Source organism: Pongo pygmaeus, chromosome 6 (assembly GCF_028885625.2).
Source record: "Pongo pygmaeus isolate AG05252 chromosome 6, NHGRI_mPonPyg2-v2.0_pri, whole genome shotgun sequence".
NCBI classification, from domain to species: Eukaryota; Metazoa; Chordata; class Mammalia; order Primates; family Hominidae; genus Pongo; species Pongo pygmaeus.
Genome location: NC_072379.2, coordinates 148,751,860 through 148,772,654, shown reverse-complemented (window position 1 = coordinate 148,772,654; position 20,795 = coordinate 148,751,860). Strand labels below are relative to the sequence as shown.

General features: G+C 46.8%; 1 protein-coding gene across 3 annotated transcripts in view; it reads left to right on the top strand.

Moving 5' to 3' along the window:
- Nucleotides 1-11,005, top strand: part of ZNF777 (zinc finger protein 777) — a 29,962-nt gene extending 18,957 nt beyond the window's left edge. For all 3 annotated transcript variants that reach the window (XM_054493992.2, XM_054493990.2, XM_054493991.2), the window contains exons 5-6: nucleotides 5,668-5,919; nucleotides 9,572-11,005. In XM_054493992.2, the coding sequence (XP_054349967.1) occupies nucleotides 5,668-5,919; nucleotides 9,572-10,728 (1,409 nt within the window). In that variant the 3' untranslated portion in view covers nucleotides 10,729-11,005. The remainder of the gene's footprint in view (nucleotides 1-5,667; nucleotides 5,920-9,571) is intronic.
- The last annotated feature ends 9,790 nt before the right edge of the window (nucleotides 11,006-20,795 follow it).

Sequence of the window (20,795 nt, the reverse complement as noted above, 5' to 3'; positions counted from 1 at the left end):
ACATCAGGAGTTTGTCCTGACGTTACCCGCCTCAGCCTCCCAATCTGGGTTTCATATCGGGTGTAGAAATATTTACTCAAGCTATTTTATTTAGTGAATACTATGATCACAGATCTTAGGTTTGTGAGCATCTCAAAAAAAACCTATAAAAATATTTGAAACACAAAATAAAATTTTTTTTGCCCTAGAAAACAAAAAGAAAATTGTTAAGTCTAAGTAATTAAATGCTTATTTTAACTAAATGTCTAAAAATATAGCATCATATCAGTTTCAGTAACCAATAAATTCAGTCTTCACAAATGTTTAATACATTTGAAAACAATTTATAGGATTTTCCCCACCTCATAGGAGTTCTTATGAACACGAATTATTACAAAGATTAAAAACCAATCACAGATTAAATAAGTTTCTTATAGCCAAATGATGGCAACAGTAAGCTACAAGAATCCTTTCAAAACAATTTATTGCAAAATTTATAGTTGATAAGAGTTGGGCACGTTTAATATGTTTGGCACGAATAACCAAACATCCTCCAGAAGGAATATCTGAAATCCCATAGGGTTACAAATAGCCTGTTCCTCAGCTTAAAGTTGTAAAACTTAGGTATGAATTTCTTATTTATACATAAATTTTTTTGTTCATCAGGAGTTTGATGTGAAATATGTGAAGTAGCTTTTTTCCCTTTCTAGGCAGGAAGCCAGTTGTCTCCATTCCTTTTAAACTTTTCCTCACTGGATTGAAATGTTACCTTTTTCATAAACTATATTCCCACAATGTATGCGTCTTCGATTAATTTTTTAAATGGGAGAACAAATTCCTGCTTATAAATAAATGCAGCTTGGTTGTCAATACTCTTTGAAAAGTTGTTCAGGGTGGGGAGACGTTTTTGGTGGGAAACACTGGCGTTCCCTGCTATCTAGCAAGTGGAGGGGAGGTGAAAGTGTGTACATACTGCCTGTTTTGAGGGAGAAAGAGTACGTGCCACAAAGAGGAGCAGGCGAATGCCTGGAGCTCAGGGAGGAGCACAGCTACGTCCAGCTGAGAGCACTGAAGAGGCTTGATGGAGTGGTGGACACTCGAGTTGCGTCTTGAAGTAGGGCCAGGTATTGAAGGCACTAGTCTTCAAGCTGAGGTACCCATGCTCTTGAGGGGACAAGGGTACTCCCCAAGAGGGACATAATACAGGTGGCTTTGAGGGCACAATTTCCAGTCCTTAGGCCATCTCTTCTTGTCCAACTGATCAGCCAAAAGCACACAATGCACGTGGTCCCTGAAATGTGGCTTCTCATCTACATCTCCCATTATTTAAAAAAAACAAAAAAAAAAAAACAAAAAAAAACAGGCTGCTGGGCATGGTGGCTCATGCCTGTAATCGTAGCTCTTTGGGAGGCCGAGATGGGAAGATCACTTGAGTCCAGGTGTTTGAGACCAACCTGGGCAACATAGGGAGACCTCATCTCTACAAAAACTTTAAAAATTAGCTGGGCATGGTAGCACATGCCTGTAGTCCCAGCTACTCTAGAGGCTGAGGTGGCAGGTGGTTTGAGCCAGGAGGTTGAGGCTGCAGTGAGCCATGATCTCACCACTGCACTCCAGCCTAGGCAACAGAGCAAGGCCTCATCTCTTAAAAAACAAAACAAAACAGTTACTTCTTGCCCATCTCCATCTTACTATAAAGCATTTCTCAGAGGCATGAAGCCCCCAGGTCACCAAACAGAGAGAACATTCAGAATTTTCAGATACGTGTCCTGCAGCGCGTCACTCTGGGGCCTGGATGGCAAGTTCTCTTGCAGCTTAGGTTGTTTGCAATATTTTACCTTTAACAAAATTGAAAGAGAACCTAATCATGTTGTGAGCTGATAGGTCATTAGAAACAGTTTTTGATGATAATGTTGACCATGTGATCTTTGTGGCATATAATTCAGAAGTTCAGAATTGAGTGACAGTTCCATAACAAAGCTTCTTCCAGCCCATCTGCATATTTATGTAAATGAGGTTTCCCAGTGTAAATGAGGTTTCATTTATAAAAATGAAAAAGACTAAAATTGATTCTGAACTGTACATTCTACAATAAGAATATTGATTTCTAGATAAGTAAACTAATTGGAAAAAATTTCTATTCATCCTTATAAGAGATACATTTCCCAAAGTTTCTTTATTTTCTATCTTGGATAATTATTTATCATTCTATAGTGATAATCACTAAGGATAACTTAAGCCAGAAAAAAAAATGAACACTTAGAGACCTGTGGTTATTAGAAATGAAAGCAAAATTAAACTTTCAACTTACATACACATTTTTGTGGCAGAGTGGTAGATGAAGTGATCAGTAAAAGGCTTCTAAGCATACAAATATGTTCTATTAGGATAAAATTCTGTGGGCAAAGTGGGAATAGAAATAGAAGTTCAAGGTGAAAAGGAATGATATAAAAATTCCAGCTATCAAAGAAGAATTTGTTCATGTATTTTTAAGTGAATAATGGTGGGTTTAAAATTGCTGAGGTTCTTAGATTCCATTGGCGACATTAAAGGGTGATGGAAGAGTTTATTTCAAAGTATCAATATTTACAATACTCCAGAAATTACATCTTTTGCAGTTACTGATGCATTTTATATATTTATTCAAAGAGGTGCAAAGGAGTACATAGTTTTAAAAATTATTTTAAGGTGTAAGCAAGCAAAATATTTGAAGTAGTTTGTGAAGTCAGGGAAGAAGTTTTCCTGATGCTAGAGTTTGTGCTCATGTTTGTGGAGGGATCATAACAATTTAGCACAGAGACAAGGATTGAAGACAGACGGGAAAAGGCACACAACTAATGGAGCAAAACCCCAGGGAGAAAGAAATGGGCAGGGCTAAGGAAACAAGCAGAGGAGTTCAGTGACAGGAGGAGGGAAGAGAGACATTATTTTCCCTGAGATTGGAGAGAAAAAGGAGGTAAACATGGTGACTTTGAGCCAGTGTAGGAAGTAGGGGATGGAGGTATGGATGACTTTTTCTTTTCCTTTTAATAGAGAATAGGACACAGACATCTTTGGAGAGAGTGGGAGAGTCCCACAGTTCTGAGGGAATCAAAGGTCTTCATTTAAGGCTGTGGCGGGGGGGGTGGTAAATGAGAACATTAGAGCTGCTTTATATTCCATCTGCTTCCAAACAGTTGGTGAATCAGAGAGGCATTAAAGGAGTGCCACGCATCCGAAGGAATCCAGCTTAGGTCATCTAGCACCCATTTTCAGCCTGATGAGTTTGCCTGATTTCTTAGTAAGGGAATGAATGGACTTGGCAGAGGAGCACAAGGAGCCTCAGGAGGGCAGGACTGAGGCTGCTTGGTTCATTTATCTCCTGGTTTCTTTTCTCTTTTTCTCACAGCACTTGTCACCTTCTAACATACAAAGTAATTTATTTATTGTGTCTACTACCTTATGTAAGGTCTATGTTTTTTTTCACTGGATATATCAAAAGCCGTTAGACCACATGACATGTAGTTGGTGCTCAGTAAGGGTCTGCTAGTAAACATTCAATGAATGAATGAATATGTTTGTACATGACATATTTTATTGTTATTGCAGTAAACATTTGTTCACCATAGCAAAACTCTGGGAACAAAAAGCGAATGTTCTTCTATTAGGGAAAGAATGAATAAGCTACGGTATTATGCTGACCATGGAATATATACAGCATTTTTAACAATGTATTAGCACTGTAGAAATTGATTTGAAGCCAGGTGTGGTGGCTCATGCCTGTAATTCCAGCACTTTGGGAGGCTGAGGTGGGCAGATCACTTGAGGCCAGGAGTTCGAGACCAGCCTGGCCAACATAGTGAAACCCCATCGCTACTAAAAATACAAAAAATTCACGCCTGTAATCCCAGCACTTTGGGAGGCTGAGGCGGGCGGATCACGAGGTCAGGAGATCAAGACCAGCCTGGCTAACACGGTGAAACCGCGTCTCTACTAAAAATAGAAAAAATTAGCCGGGCGTGGTGGTGGGTGCCTGTAATCCCAGCTACTCGGGAGGCTGAGGCAGGAGAATGGCGTGAACCTGGGAGGTGGAGCTTGCAGTGAGCTGAGATTGCGCCACTGCACTCCAGCCTGAGCGACAGAGCGAGACTCCGTCTCAAAAAAAAAAAAAAAAAAAAAATTAGCTTGGTGTGGTAGCGCATACCTGTAATCCCAGCTACCTGGGAGGCTGAGGCACAAGAATCACTTCAACCTGGGAGCTAGAGGTTACAGTGAGCTGAGATCATGCCACTGTACTTCAGCCTGGGCAACAGAGGGAGACTCTGTCTCAAGAAAAAAAAAAAAAAAAAAAGCCAGGTGAGGAGACTCAACGCCTGTAATCCCAGCACTTTGGGAGGCCGAGGCGGGCGGATCATGAGGTGAGGAGTTCCAGACCAGCCTGACCAACATAGTGAAACCCTGTCTCTACTAAAAATGCAAAAAATTAGCCGGGTGTGGTGGCAGGTGCCTGTAATCCCAGCTACTCGGGAGGCTGAGGCAGGAGAATCGCTTGAAGCCGGGAGGCGGAGCTTGCAGTGAACCGAGACCGCACCATTGCACTCCAGCCTGGGCAACAGAGCGAGACTCCGTCTAAAAAAAAAACAAAAAAAGAAAATAAATTGGTTTGAAGGGATTTCTACAAGATATTTGAGTAGAGGAACACAGAAGAGGCCAATAGTGACCAAAAAAAAAAAAGAAAAAAAACATATAAATGTGTATGTGTTGTTTAGAATAACAACATAAGCACAGAGAAAAGTCCTGGTAAATTATAGGAGTTACCTGGGAAGTCATAGTGGTGAAATGGGAAGTGAGGGAAGGGGAAGGCAGATTAGACAGAAAAAAATACTGCACTAAAAACCAAAAATGTGTTATAATCCCATTTATGTAAAATGACACCTATGTATGTAATGATACATTTGAAATTAATCTACAGACCTATAGGCAAGTTTAAAAACAAATTTCAGGGCACTGTGTAATAGGATGCTATTTAACTAAAAACAAACCCAAATGCCCATGGTGTACAGGCATACGTGCTTGGGAATGTGAGTGTGTTTTTGGCCACCTCAGGGTATGGGGCCGAAGGGTGGGAGTGGTCAGGAGGTGGTCTTTTTTCATCAACCTGATTGTGAGTGAGCAGATGAGAGAGAAACTGTGTTAACTGTACCAGTTGGCTGGTCTGACTGAGAAAGGGAATGAGCATCTCTTTAAAATAAACCTTGGCTGGGCGCAGTGACTCATTCATGCCTGTCATCCCAGCACTTTGGGAGGCTGAGATGGGAGGATCACGTAAGCCCAGGAGTTCAAGGCTGCAGTGAGCTATGATCACACCACTGCACTCCAGCCTGGGTGACAGGGTAAGACCTTTCTCTATTGAAAAAATAAGAGTAAAAATAAACCCTGACAATGCTGAATTTTTTTTTTAATTATGGAGCTCATGGAAAACAAACTTTGCATCTATTTTAACTTGACTACAGTTTGTATTGGTATTCAAAGCTACAAGGTGTCCAGAAAATTCTGTGTCTACTCATTTCCAACTCAATATTACATTTCTTCAGGGTCTCTAAGATAAGACTTATTGAGATGTAAATTGTAGGGCTGCAGAAACCTGGGCAGTTGGCATGAACATTCTGGGTTCTTTTCTCCTCCTCACCCCTGCCTACCCTTTCTCAGCACATGATGGGATCGTGATTAAGATCGAGGTACAGACCAACGACGAGGGCTCAGAAAGTTTGGAGACACCTGAGCCCCTGATGGGACAGGTGGAAGAGCACGGCTTTCAGGACTCAGAGCTGGGTGACCCCTGTGGGGAACAGCCAGACCTGGACATGCAGGAGCCAGAGAACACGCTGGAGGAGTCCACGGAAGGCTCCAGTGAGTTCAGCGAACTGAAGCAGATGCTGGTGCAGCAGAGGAACTGCACGGGTGAGTGCTGGGCGGGGACAGCCGGGGAAGTGTTGCCATGAGGCCTCCCGGAGGGCCCCTGCCCCCTGGGAAAGCTGTGGTTCCTTCAGAGAGGTAACTGGACACTGATGGGGCAACAGGTGGGAAAGAATTAGCAAGCACGGCCTCGAGTATAGGCTCCGTGACGTGGGACTTGCAAGAATCCGTCTCCAACCTAGGAAAGAAGTGGTTACATCTAAAGACTGGTTCAGGCAAAGGGATCTCAGAGCTCCCCTATCCCACCCCTCATTTTACAGGCAGAGGTTAAATAGATGGGGCAAGGCCACACAGAGAGTGGCAAAGCTAGAACTCTCCCAACGTGTCCTTGATCATCTCATATCACCCTAGAAGCCTCAGCTACCTTGAAGATTTCAGCCCTGGAGAGCATGGTTTTCAAATAACGATAGCACTGGCATTCTGTGGTCGAACCTAGTCTTCATTTTTGTTTAATTATAAAACTTTATCACCATGCTGCTCACTCTTGTTCCTTCTGAGTTCAGGAACAGTAAGGCACTGGGGTTCACGGTGGCCTGATCCCAGGACATCTTTCGTGATGGATTTTCTGATGCTGAGCCATCCTGGCAGGCCCGGGAAAAGCCCTACTTGGTCATCATGATGTATTTTTTGAATTCACTATTGGACTTAGGTAATAAATATTTTACTCAAGTTAGACAACTGTATTCATAAATGAAATGAACCTTTTCTTGAATTATTCTCATCTAATTTTGGAAACAGTATTATACTGGACATATCAGATGAACTGGGCAGCTTTTGCTATTGTTCTGTATTCTGAAGAAAAAAAAAAGGAATTGAATGTGTTCCTTGAAAAATTGGTAGAACCCACGTGGACTTTTGGTTTGTCTGGATGTTTCGTTTATGTGTGAATCATTCACCATCACGTTTGTATTGTATTTTTATATTTAGAAATAGATCCACATACATTTCTGTTTTTAAAAGTATTATATTGATGTAAAATATTTAAAAATTATCTGTAGATAATTCCTCTATAATTTGCCTTTTTGCACTTAATAAAATACCCCATGGTATTTTATTAATGACCATCTCGTTGGTCAAAAGATATGGATCTAGGCCCAGAGCAGTGACTCACACCTGTAATCCCAGCACTTTGGGAAGCAAAGGCAGGAGGTTTGCTTGAGCCCAGGAGTTCATGGCCGGCCCAGGCAACATAGGAAGACCCCATCTCTACAAAAAATTTAAAAATTAGCTGGGAATGGTGGCGCATGCCTGTAGTCTCAGCTCCTCGGGAGGCTGAGGTGGGAGGATTGGTTGAAGCTGAGAGGCTGAGGCTGCAGTGAGCCATGATTGTATCACTGCACTCCAGCCTGGGTGACAGAGCAAGACATTGTCTCAAAAATATGTACATATATGGATCTATCACCTTATTTTTAAGTAACTCCATGGTATTTCAGAAGTGTTTTTGACATACCATGCTGTCTTTCATAAAAGAATAGTGAAAAGACATAAGGTAAATTCTGAGTATATGCTAAATTGGGACCATCATTGTATAAACTCGATTGCCTTTTGAGCAGTCCCCATTAATTGTAGTAGAACTTTAGAAAACTACTAAACAGTAGTTTGTGGAGTTTTGAGTCTTGAGTTTTAGGGCCAAATGTTTGGTGTTTATCATTCCATTAAGAAAAAAGCACCTTCAGCCAGGCGCAGTGGCTCATGCCTATAATCCCAGCATGAGCTGGGAGGCCGCGGCAGGCGGATCACTTGAAGTCAGGAGTTCGAGACCAGCCTGTCTAATGTGGTGAAACCCCATCTCTACTAAAAGTATAAAAATTAGCTGGGCATGGTAGCAGGCACCTGTAATCCCAGCTACTCGGGAGGCTGAGGCACGAAATTGCTTGAACCCAGGGGGCAGAGGTTGCAGTGAACCGAGATCGTGCCACTGCACTCCAGCCTGAGCGATAGAGCCAGACTCAGTCTCAAAAAATAAATTAAAAGAAAAAAAGAAATAAGCACCTTTGATGCTCAAGGAGAGTTTAGCGCTTCTCAGGATCTATTTTCCCCTTTGCCTTTCAGACGTACTCAGTATTTTCGGGATAAACACCAGGGCAACTAGTTAACCACACTCTGCAGCTGCCTGCTCCTTGATCTTTTAGGCATCATGCTCCAAGGATGTTCTGGGTCGCTTCTTGCTGAGAATCCTAACACTACTGCGGCAGCCTTGACTCAGCACACCTGTGTCTTAATTTTACCACTGTAGTTCACTGGCTATAGACGAGGCCAAGGAAGTGCTAAGGACGGGGAGTCACTAGCAACCTTACAAGACGTTGGCTGGGTCACAAACATTGCTAGCTTCAGTCCATGTTACTAGAGGAGGTAGACCAGGTGGGTCCCAACCTGCAAACTCTGGAAAGGCCTAGGACTTCATTTTCTGTTTGGAAACATCACTTGATATCTCTGGGCTTGGATGACCCATCTGTAAAATGGGGAGAATTCTTGCTTGACTCATCCTATAATAAGATATTGTGCTCATGAAAAGAGAGGACAGGTATGAGTGCTCTGAAAAGGTCTTGTTGGTTTGTTTTTAATTATTCTTCAAACACAGAATTTTTGTGTCTTCTGTCACAGATGGGTCCAGAGAAGTGAGTGACTTTCTTATGTCACACAAAGCTGGTGACTAAAAATAGAACTCACCAGTTAGTGCCAAATAAGTACAAGGCACTTGAGAAAACTCAAACAGGAGTCAGGAGCCACTTCTTTTCTCTAAAACTTACATTATCATAAAGGACCAGGCTAGAGAATTGAGGGGGCATCCCCGGGTGGGGCATGCATTGCCTGCACCTGATCCAGATTCAAGGGTGGTCGAGTCTGACTGTGCCGGTGCATCTTCCACCCATGAGAGGCTGCAAAAGGCTGAGTTCCTGATTCCTGGGGTGGGCACCAGTGAGTACTGTGGGCTCCAAGGAGGGGTGGAGTGCTGTAGGTTTTGATCATCAAGGCAGACGTGGAGAGGAGAGGCAAATTTCTGGAGGAAGGTGAGGAAAGGCACCAAGAGGAGAAATCTCCAAGTGGATTAGGAAAGAAGTGGGCTGGTCTGAGCAGAGTTCAGGCAGAGATGTCCTCAGAGGGGCAAAGAAAGACTGAGAACCTTAGGAGTGGAGACCCTTTGGTACAGCTGGTAGAAACCCAACCTTTAAGTAGCCTAATGGAAAAAGGGGTGTGTATCGCTCATATAATTAGAGAATCGTGAGTATTCCAGCATCAGGCATGGCTGGATCCAGGTGTTCCCACACCGGCTCTGTGTACTGGTTTCCTTCTTTCCTGCTGGGTCCAGCTGTACCAGCAAGTTTCGCATCATAACCAACAGGAAGCGATTTCCCCTGCGGTCCTCAGTATAAAATCCAAAGAGGACTCTTTTTAGCCCTTTTAAGTCTGGACTCATTCCTAAACCAAACAGCAAGGCCAGTCTGGGTTACGCGTCTACCCCGTTGGGGGAGGGAAGCGGACCAGGAGCCGCAATGAGGGGAATTTTCCCAAAAGAAGGAATTTGGGCCAATAATGCAATGTTTTGGTGAGGGTGAAGCAATGCTGTACCTCCATCCAGGTAGGTTAGGGGCGCCAAGCAGCAGCTAACGACTTTTTCTCTCTGTCCCTGGAGCAGAGGGGATCGTGATCAAGACAGAGGAACAAGATGAGGAGGAAGAAGAGGAGGAGGAGGATGAGCTGCCGCAGCACTTGCAATCCCTTGGGCAGCTGTCCGGGAGATATGAGGCCAGTATGTACCAGACCCCGCTGCCAGGCGAGATGTCCCCCGAGGGCGAGGAGAGCCCCCCGCCCCTGCAGCTAGGAAACCCCGCGGTGAAAAGGCTGGCGCCCTCCGTGCACGGTGAGCGGCACCTGAACGAGAACCGCGGGGCCTCGAGCCAGCAGCAGCGGAACCGGCGCGGCGAGCGGCCGTTCACCTGCATGGAGTGCGGCAAGAGCTTCCGCCTGAAGATCAACCTCATCATCCACCAGCGCAACCACATCAAGGAGGGGCCCTACGAGTGCGCCGAGTGCGAGATCAGCTTCCGGCACAAGCAACAGCTCACGCTGCACCAGCGCATCCACCGCGTGCGCGGAGGCTGCGTCTCACCTGAACGCGGGCCCACGTTCAACCCCAAGCATGCGCTCAAGCCGCGTCCCAAGTCACCCAGCTCTGGTAGCGGCGGCGGTGGCCCCAAGCCCTACAAGTGCCCCGAGTGCGACAGCAGTTTCAGCCACAAGTCCAGCCTGACCAAACACCAGATCACGCACACGGGCGAGCGGCCCTATACGTGCCCCGAGTGCAAGAAGAGCTTCCGCCTGCACATCAGCCTGGTGATCCATCAGCGCGTGCACGCGGGCAAGCATGAGGTCTCCTTCATCTGCAGCCTGTGCGGCAAGAGCTTCAGCCGCCCCTCGCACCTGCTGCGCCACCAGCGGACTCACACAGGTGAGCGGCCCTTCAAGTGCCCCGAGTGCGAGAAGAGCTTCAGCGAGAAGTCCAAGCTCACCAACCACTGCCGCGTGCACTCGCGCGAGCGGCCGCACGCCTGCCCCGAGTGCGGCAAGAGCTTCATCCGCAAGCACCACCTCCTGGAGCATCGGCGCATCCACACAGGCGAGCGGCCTTACCACTGCGCCGAGTGCGGCAAGCGCTTCACGCAGAAGCACCACCTGCTGGAGCACCAGCGCGCGCACACGGGCGAGCGGCCCTACCCCTGCACGCACTGCGCCAAGTGCTTCCGCTACAAGCAGTCGCTCAAGTACCACCTGCGGACCCACACGGGCGAGTGAGCGCGCGCCCCGCCGCCGCCGCCGCCCGGCCAGGTGCGCGGGCCGAGCCCCCCTTGGACACCGCCAGGCCCGAGCCCAGCGGGCGGGGGCGGGGCGCCCCCCAGCCCCTTTGCCGTGAGCTCCCCTCTCCTCTCGTCCCTCCTCCCAAGGACATGGGGGCAGTGAGACCAGGTCCCTTGCTGCCGCCTTTCCCCGGGGGCCCCAGGGGGGAGGGCGCGGACCTGGGGAACCCTTTTCGGGCTGTTAATTTCGTTGACAATAAAATGGATGAAACCAATCAGCACGGGGGGCGTGATTTGGCCGCCGGCCACTCAGAGGGGCGGTGTAGGGCCCATCTAGTTGGGGATAGAACTTTATAATTACCTTTTGGATACTGTGGTTCTATTTGATAATAATAGAGTAATTTTTAAAAGACGAGCGTTTCCTGTTTGCCGTTTTTGTTTGGTTTGAAGGGGAGGGGTTGAGAAGGCCCGAGGGACATACGCTAGTGTCAGTTGACAGGTTCTGTTGGGACCCTTTTTTGTGTTCCTTCTCCATTTGGGTGGTGAAGGAGACGCTGATCCCGCCGGTTCTGAAATGGAGAAGGAGACGCAGGACTGATGTCTAAGGGACCGCGGGAGCCCCAGACCATCGTGTCTGCCCTGGAGTCCATGAGGATGCTGGGAGCTCAGGACGGAATAGGTCCCAGTTGACTAGCGTGGTCAGGGAGAGTGACAGTCAGGTTTGGAATGAGCTGGAAAGAAGGTCCTGTAGCAAAAGCTGGGTGCTGCCTTCCGTGCCCAGGCGTTCCTGCGTAGCTTGAAATGCAGCTGGCTGAGGAGTAGCGTGGCGGGAGGGAAGCCTGAGGCCCCTGGTGCCAGTCTTTGCAGAAGCCACAAAAGGCACCAGTCAGAACATTTTTTATTTGAATGTTGCACCAAAGCTACTCTGGACTTGCTGAATGCACTGACGAACCCTGGTTTCTCTAGGTATTCATTCATTTCCCATCTCCCTCCAGCTCTCTCTTATAGAAAGAGAAACTGCAGGAATGTTACATTGCCCACAGAGCGATTTACTCTGCTGATGGGTTTGGCAGTGGCCCAGAGAGAATTCAGGCCATTCGAAGGGATAATTCATGGAGGCTAGCAGAGTGCACAGCTCAGCCTCGCACATTGGGGAAGCTGGGCTGAAAGCGGAGAGACTGGCCTGAGAGGAGAGCACTGCTGAAGCCAGGCCTGTCAAGTTGTGACAAGATACTTGAAGGGGGTTCAAAAAAGGGGATTTGGAGGAAGAAGCTGATACACTCTTGACTTTCAGGGGACCATAGAGATCATCAACTCCCTCTGCTTTGTATAAAGAGTTCGTAAGCTAAGCACAAAAAGGGGAAGTGATAGCACAAGATCTCACATGTGAAGCTTCTCCATTTAGACTGAATTTCTAAGTCGATGGTAGGACATAAGGATGGTGGCCAGAGGAGGGAGCAGAGGTCTGGGCTGGTGTGAAGGACTGAGGGGCAGTTTCCACCAAGACCTCAAGCATCAGCTGCGAGGCTGGTGCAGACACGTAGGCAGGTAGTTCCGGTAGTGTGCAGCCAGCTTCACCAGTTGCCAGGCAGAGGGGGCCTGCAGGAGGACAGCTTCCCCCAGGAGGTGGAATCTGAGCTGGGCCTGCGGGATGGAGAGGATTTCCATAGATGAGAAAAATGAGGAAAGCTTTCTTGGTGGGGGTGGTCATTAAAGGAAAAGTGTGGAGAATAGGCTGCATGTAAGATCAGGAGCAGTGATGGATTAAACCTCCGTTGGAGGAAAGGGCCTGTCTAGGAAAAACAGGGCCAAATGTTGGTTTGGAGTAGACTAGGGGTGCAGAGAGGATCTAAGACTTCAAGGCTGCAGACTTTGAATTGGATCTTGTAGGAAAAACCATTGAAGATTGCTGAGTAGGAGAAAGAGATGATACAAATAGCTATCCAGGGACTGAATCTGGTAGAAGGCAAAGAAATGTAACAGTCAGGTGTGGGAGAACCAGCTCTGTTCCACGGACGGGTTGCAGATAACAGAACCCGTGGGTGGAGGTTGAAGGGATGGCAGGGGAAATGGTTCTTTTGAACGTGAGGATATTTGAAGTCTCGAAGAGTTGTTAGTGGAGGAATTTGGGGGAGGTATTTGGTAGAGGGCTGTTGCTGCCCTAAATTTTTACTAGCTCTGGAATTGGAGGACCAAAGAGTGCTGGAAATATCCAGCTTGAGTGGAGATGGAGGTGCTGTGGGGTAGAATCCATGTGGGAGACTCAGAGAGGAACTTCATTTATTACATGAAGTTAGCAGGACATTATGGGGTCAAATGAGAATGGTGCTTGAGAGGCTTTCTTTTCCTAGGAAATCTGGGTGGTTTTTGTTTTGTTTTGCTTGTTTGTTTTCTGAGACAGGGTCTTGCACTGTCACCTAGGCTGGCATGTGGTGGCACGACCATGGCTCACTCTGACCTCAACCTCTTAGGCTCAAGCAGTCCTCCTGCCTCAGCCTCTGGCATAGCTGGGGAACTACAGGTGTGCACCACCACACCCAGCTAACTTTTTTTTTTAACTTTTTTGGAGATGGGGGAGTCTGTCTGTGTTGCCCAGGCTGGTCTCAAACTCCTGGCCTTAAGCCATCTTCCCACCTCAGCCTCCCAAAGTGCTGGGATTACAGGCATGAGCCATTGCTCCCATCTGAAATTTGGTTTTTAAAAGGATCAAACCAAATATAGTCAAAGATTGGTATTTCTTTTTCTTTTAACTGACAATTTATTGCATCAACTAGAACAGCCCGGTTCGTGCATCCTTACGTCTCTGTCTATTGGAATGCCATTTAAAGTCTTTCAGGACACATCATAGTGTGTCAAGATTGGTTCATGTTACACGTAGCTGGGCTGCCATGACTTCCCTGACTTCTACCGCCCCTTCCTTGGCTTTGACTCCCTCCTCATGCCTCTTCTTCCCAAGTGCCCGGCACCCTGTGCCCCAAATCGTCTCTCCCCTTGTTCTGACTTCTTGCCACCATCTTGAATCTCACTTTCCATTTGTCCTCATCTCTGCTATTGGTTCCTAAAGTGTAGATAGCCTTTGGTGTCAAAAAGCCGTGGCTTTAAACTTCATAGTTGTATGGCCTTGAAGAAGTTAATTAGCAGAACATCAACTTCCTCATCTGTTGAATAGGGATAATAAAGTTCCCATTGTTCTGAGGCTTAAATCACAATAAATACATAGCAAAGACACTGGCAGATACTAAGGTCTCAATAAGAGTTTACTAATTTCAAACCGAAGTTCAAGTTGGTAGTGAGCTCGTGTTATATCCTAAAAGAATGAATCTTTGAGAAAGAAATTTCAGTAGGAAAATGTAGATTATTTTGGTGTGAGAAAGTACAAATTAAACCACAACTATATCATGGTCCTTATCTAGGAGTGGACAGGGTTTCAGTTCACCCCTTGGCCACACTCCAGAGTTTGCAGGAGGTAGTATCCCACCTCGCTGAGTTTTCTGGTCCTCTTTCACAGTGCTTTTTTTGGGTGCCCTTAATTTAATTAGAAAGTCAGACTTGTGAACTTCTAAGTTGCCTGTTGCTGTTGGCCCCATAAAGCTGTGTAGCAGAAGGAATAACTACCATTTATTGAGAGCTTCTTACTTTGGAAGACTTTACATACATCCTTTCATAACTCTGATGTATGTTTCATTACACCCATTTCATAGGTGAAGAGCTCCAGGCTCAGGGAGGTTAAGTAGGCCCAAAGTCACACAGCAACCAAATAGTAAAGCCAGGATTTGAACTCAGTTCTTTGACTCCAAAGCCCATGTGCTTGGCCAAAAAGTTGTTTTCCTGGGGCCAGTATGGTTGTTGAAAAAAGAAAAGCCAGCACCTCTTTTAAATTATTCCATTTTGCCTCCAGATTTTTTGACTGAAGATAAAATTGGGGGAAACAATATATTAAACAGAACATGCTCTGTGCATTTGCCAAAATGATGAACACAGTAAGAGGATAAAAAAGAACGTTTGAGGCAGGAAAAAACCCTTAGCGCTGAGCGCTAGCATTTTATAGCTGAGAAATGAAGAGGAGAGGAGTTGGGTCCTCTGAGGTCACAGGTGGGACAGGCAGGGCTGGTGCCGAGGGGATGCTCACTGTCTTACAGCACCCCCCCCCCCCCAGAATTTATTAATCACCACTTGTTTGCAAAGAATTGTGCTGGGCTCTGTGGAGAAACACAAGAGGATTAGGAATCCATGGCTGTCTTGACAGCACTTAGCATCTGGTGGAGACTGGCAGCCTGGTTAAGCCTCTGGGGATCTGGAAAGCTGGGACCATCAGAGAGGCCTTTAGGCGGCTGTCTCCGATAAAGGACCTCATCCCCAGCTTTTCTTCATTCCTCTTCAGTGGATGTAGCCTGAACCAGCCAGGTGTCTGTGGGAGACCTTCCCTGAAGCACTGTGGTGGCAGCTCCTCAGATTAAGGGATCAGGGACAGAGGCCCTCCAGGCCCTACTGTTGCCAGGGCAACGTTGAGTCAGGCCAGGGCCTCTCCTCCAGCGCTCTGGAAAGCATTACTGCTGCTGAAGCCTCTTGTTGCTTCCCAGTCATACTGGCAACTTCTGGATGACAATTTGTAAAAAAAAAAAATCAACTTTGCAACTACCATTTCTAGTTGGTTTCCTTGAAATGAGGAATTTTAGTTAAAATATAGACTTTAGCCCTTTTATTTCTGTTTTCTACAAAGGACAGCTCCAGGTTAAATGATTTTTCTAAAAAAAAGAAAGAAAAGGAAGGTGAAAGGAAGGAAAAAAGGGGAAAAGACCAGGATAGAAAGAAAGAAAAGAAAACATTAAACATAGTACTATTGATCGCAACCTTACATGAAAAGTTCTGTTCAGAAGTCAGAACTAGCCATAAGTTTATTAAGGATAACTAAAATCACTACAATTCATTGAGTTTTACCATGTTGCAGTCACTGTGCCAAATCATAAACGCTTTCCTTTCATTTTACCTTGCAACAACCTGTGAAATTGGTATTTGTGTCCCCTTGAACAGATGAAGGTCAGAGAGGTTCAGCAATCAGCAGCCAAGGTCACACGGCCAGAATTTAAACCTAAGTGGGTGGGAACCCCAGTTGTGTGCTATTAACCACTGTTTACATACTGCCTCCCAATTTCAACATGGATCCTTAATAAAAAGGGCAAAACATGACTATTTCTCTTTGATTTGCAGCTCTCACTGTCTATGGGCGCAGCATGTGAGTCTGGACCTGTCTGAAAGCACAGTTCCCTGGCTGCCTGGCCAGCCAAGCCCAGGCGACATTGGGACACACGCTGAGATTCACCTGACCAGGGTAGGATAGGTGTTCCTGGGCACATTGGTGGTTAGAACACCAATCCAGCCCCCATTTTAGACTGAGCCCTCTATACCTTAGGGACTTTGGGGAGAGCACTGTTATGGCAAGAGGCCACCTTTCTCTGTTTATTTCTGATGTTGGGACCTAAGAAGCCATTTGTTTATCAGTCAGAGGAGTAGTTGCATGAAGGAGATTATTATAAGGAAGACATACCTGCTCCATAATAACATAAAATACACCCTTGACTCTAATCCTGCTGGCTCACTGCTACCTCTGAGTTCTCACCATTCCCTCCCCGCCACTACCTCATGAATGAAACTCACTGCTTCTCTTTGTAAAATAATATCTCAAAATAACTCAAGTATTATAAGACAGGAGCATCACTGCTGTCTATTAATTTAGGTAATGGAAAGTTGAATTTTAATGACAAAATGTTTCAATGAAAATTTCTATCCCTGCTAGTAATTTTATTTAAAGAATGATTATCAGGACAACAGACTGTTTCTTCTTAAAATCAGCATAGTCTAATAAGTATAAAATCTTTTTAAAAATTAAATGCAATCAGCTATTCATTTACAGGATACACAAATAATCAAATTATGCCCTCAAAGGATTGAAATAGCTTGGATTTAAGCTAAACTCAATTAAGAAAAGTAAACAAGTATGAAAGATGAAATTTGCCATTTTTCCACGGAAGGTACCAGCCAAGAACTACATGGTCCCATGATCAAATTTGCTGCAGGTAAATTATGCAAATTCTAAAATTTAAGATTAAAAATATTTATTTATTTATTTTTGAGACAGGGTCTTGCTCTGTCTCAGGCTGGAGTACGATGGCGACATCATGGCTCACTACAGCCTGGACCTCCCATATTCAGGTGATCCTCCCGCCTCAGCCTCCTGAGTAGCTGGGACCACAGGCGTGAGCCCCCAAGCCTAATTTTCTTATTTTTAGTAGAGACGGGGTCTCATTACGTTGTCTAGGCTGGTCCCAAACTCCTGGACTCAAGCAATCCTCCTCCATAGGCCTCCCAAAGTGCTGGGATTATAGGTGTGAACCACTGCGTCTGGCCTATACAAAAAATTTCTGCTGGGTGTGGTGGTTCACACCTGTAATCCCAACACTTTGGGAGGTCTAAGGAGGAGGATCGCTTGGAGCCCAGGAGTTTGAGACCACCCTGAGCAACATAGTGAGAATCTGTCTCTTAAAAAAAATTCTCTATATATTTTTCTATTTGGATGATAGTCATCACTATAAATCACATTAATTTTGTCCAAAAGTAAAGACACTAAGTTGGTTCCCATAGTTACCCCCTGAACAATTTAATAATAATGACTGTCCAACTAAAAATTTGTATTATTTCTTTCCCACTTTAACCCAGTGGTTGCTTACTGTATCTTGAATTAATCAATGCCTTACCAAGCCAATTTATCCAGTGATGCATTCTGAAATAAGTTTGGGAGAAAAAAAACCTCAAATGTTTCAGAGTGCTGCTAAAAAAGCAAGTCAATATTCAGACCAATTTAAGCCAATCTCTGCTGTGTTTAATTCATACAGTAGACAAATTGAGAGAAATAGACACATTTTCCTTGCCCAAATTGTTGCCAGCTCTTCAGAGTCTTGAAACAAACGTTAATTGCATACAAACATGCTTGGGTGTTTATTTTACCAAAAAGATGAACTCTCATTAGTATGTAATAATCACATAACAGAATTCCAGAATCTTATTTAAAATTCTTTGCCCCCAAATGAAAATAGCGTTTTTTTCTGGTTGTAGAAGGAATTTCTATGTTCTAAACAATAAAAACTTACAATTGAATGAGTCCCTTATTTCTCCAAGAGAAGGTATCAAGTCTTTTCCATAACTATGGAAGAAATCAATTTTATTTACCACCCAGTATGAGGACTTTTAACCATCTCCACCTGTGAAATTACTTGGAAGAGTTCATCCCTTCTCTGGAGAACTAAATCTGTAATATATTTTAGAATCTCTTTCAGACTCAGGACATGAAATCTTTATCAAATTTATAATGATCAGCCAAATTTTTTGCACTTCATCTGTCAGTGTTTTCAAGCTTTTGTTTGTAGCTGGAATCCCTTGTTTAAATAAAACAATTTTCAGAAGCTAAATATGTAAAATAACTCGTGCCTTAAGAGGCTGGAGAGGGAGCCCAGCCTCCCTGCTCTGGCGCCCCCGTCTTCCCAAACTCCCCCTGCACTGAGGGGTCTCCAAGGAGGAAGCTCACTTCAAAAACCTCTGCCCTGGGCAAGTCACCAGGGCTCCTTTTCTCTTGCTTCAACTTTTCCTAGCCTCAATCCAAATTCTGTATGTTTAATTTATCCAGTGACACACTCCATGCTTAACTTAATTCTTTGATAGAACAGTTTCTTAGGTTTATTTTTTTCCTTGTGGGATATGCATGCTTTCCTATTCTCTATACGTTACTTGGCAGATGTTCATATCAGAAAATGGTAAGTCTCTATAACCTTGCCAGTGAAATCCAGAGAGCTAACATCCACTGAGAATCCCTGGAAGGCCGGGGAAGATAGCAGGACAGATGTCTTAAGCCCTGTGAGAAAGCTACAAAGACGTCTCCCCCGCCCCAACCCCCATGTTATTTTTACAGCAAACGCTTCCACGGTGAAGGCAACGGGCGATTCAGGTGCAAGGTGCAGCCTAGCAAGACCCCTGGCCCCACACGCATCACTGCGGGAGGTTGGAGGGTCCCCTCTACCGGGCTTTCCAGGGCTTGGCGCGTGCTCGGAGCGTGCACTCAGCGGCCATTGTGTGTTTGACTTTTCCCAAGGGCAGGGCTGGCTTTTGTTCATTTCGCGCTTGCTCCAGAGTCTGGCGCAAGGTCCTCAGAGGTCCTCAGTGCACGCGAAATGAACGGATGAACAAGCCACAGGTGACAATGTGCGGGAAGAAACACGGGTACAATCCCAAATCTCTGCCCAGCTGGGATGGAGATGATTTTCTTCATTAAAACTGATCCAACACCTTTAAACGCTATCACTTAAAAATGGATTTTATCATTCCTTCTGATATTTCAGCCCCAATATTAGGTAGAGTACCCGGATCACTGCCAAATCCTCTTACCACCGTTGCAGGTGGCTGGTGTGCGGCAGAAATCCTGTTCCACGGCCCTGCCCTTGCAGCAAGGTCACCCAGCTACCTGATAAGGAGTCCAGGGACGGGCAACAAGCAGGACTGCGGGGAAAGCGCCGGGCACGCCGTGTGGCACCCGGGGCACGCCGCGTGGCACCCGAGGCCCGCCCGCCCTTCCTGGCTGGGTATGAACACCAGCCGCGCCCGCGGGCGGCGACCCCGGGCTTCCTCTCGTTCAGGTCGCCTGGCGCGGCCGTGCCTTCCCGTTTCCCTACGGCAGCGGCACACCGGGGCCTTGGGGACCCGGGAAGGGGCCCTCCCCCAAGCCAGGCCTCTGGCTCAGTCCAGGTCCCCTCGAGTGCCCCCAGCTCACCCAGAGCTCAGCGGGTCCCGTCCTCGGTCTCCCCGCCAGCCTCGCGGCTCCATTGCTGCCGCCCGAGAGGCCCTACGCGAGCTCCTAAAACCCTGCGCCCCCCATTTGGCGCCTATGGGATGGGGCACAACCGTGTCGGTCTCACTGGTGCTGTGAGTGCAGCTGCGAGCCAATGGAGCAAAGACTTAAACGATTATATTTTTATTTTAAAGATGTATTTATGCGTCTCTATCCATATTTTAAATATGCACATTTTCTCGATTAAATTAATTTTGATGACTTGACTTTTAGACGTTCCTCTGCCTGGGCGTTTTTTTCTCCCGTCTGATGAGAACGGGAGCGCGCTGCTGGGTGCCCGGCAGGGCGCGCCGGCGGCCCACGGGCTGCTTCCCGGGCCAGCGCCACGTCGGGCCGCGCGGGGCCGCGCGCTGCCCCCTGCCGGCCAGAGCCGGGGAGGCCCGGGAGGCCGCGGCGCCCTCACCTGGCCGCTGGCGGCCGCTCTAGGAATGCGCGCGGCCTTCTCGGTGGTGGCGGCCGCCTAGCTCCAGGGACCTGCTAGTCCCGACATCCGAGCCCCAGCCCCGCCTGCCAGCCGGCTGGTCCTTAGTCGCAGTGCGGGAGCCGCCCGGCCGCAGCCCCGAACCATCCCTGGTTAGCAGGAGCCGCTCTCAGGTTGCTTTTCTTGTACACACTGGCCTGCCGGCCCAAGGCCCCAGCAAATCCCCGTGCAAACACAGTCGGTGCAAACACAGTTGATGCAAACACAGTTGGTGCAAACAAAGGTGCGGTCGCAGGAATCTGAGAGCACAGGAAATACGAGATCTACCCCACCTCGAAGGCTCAACCCACGGCACAAAACAGCACAGAAGACCCGGAGGGCCTTGGGTCCCAGAAGGAGAGGGGACTCCGTGAACTGACCCCGAGTTTAGGGTTGCTCAAGCTCCTTCCCGGGCAGCCTGCATTCTACCCACTTTTCTCGTTGTGCAGATGAGGAAACCAAGGCTAAGGCCCAGCTCCTGGCCGCTCGCTGTGTTTGGTGTTTGACTCATGCGGAGGGGGACCTGGAGGCGCTCTCTCATGATAGGCTGCATTTTTTTTTTTTTTTTTTTTTGAGACGGAGTCTCGCTCTGTCACCCAAGCTGGAGTGCGGTGGCAGGATCTCGGCTCACTGCAAACTCCGCCTCCCGGGTTCACGCTGTTCTCCTGCCTCAGCCTCTGAAGTAGCTGGGACTACAGGCGCCCGCCACCAC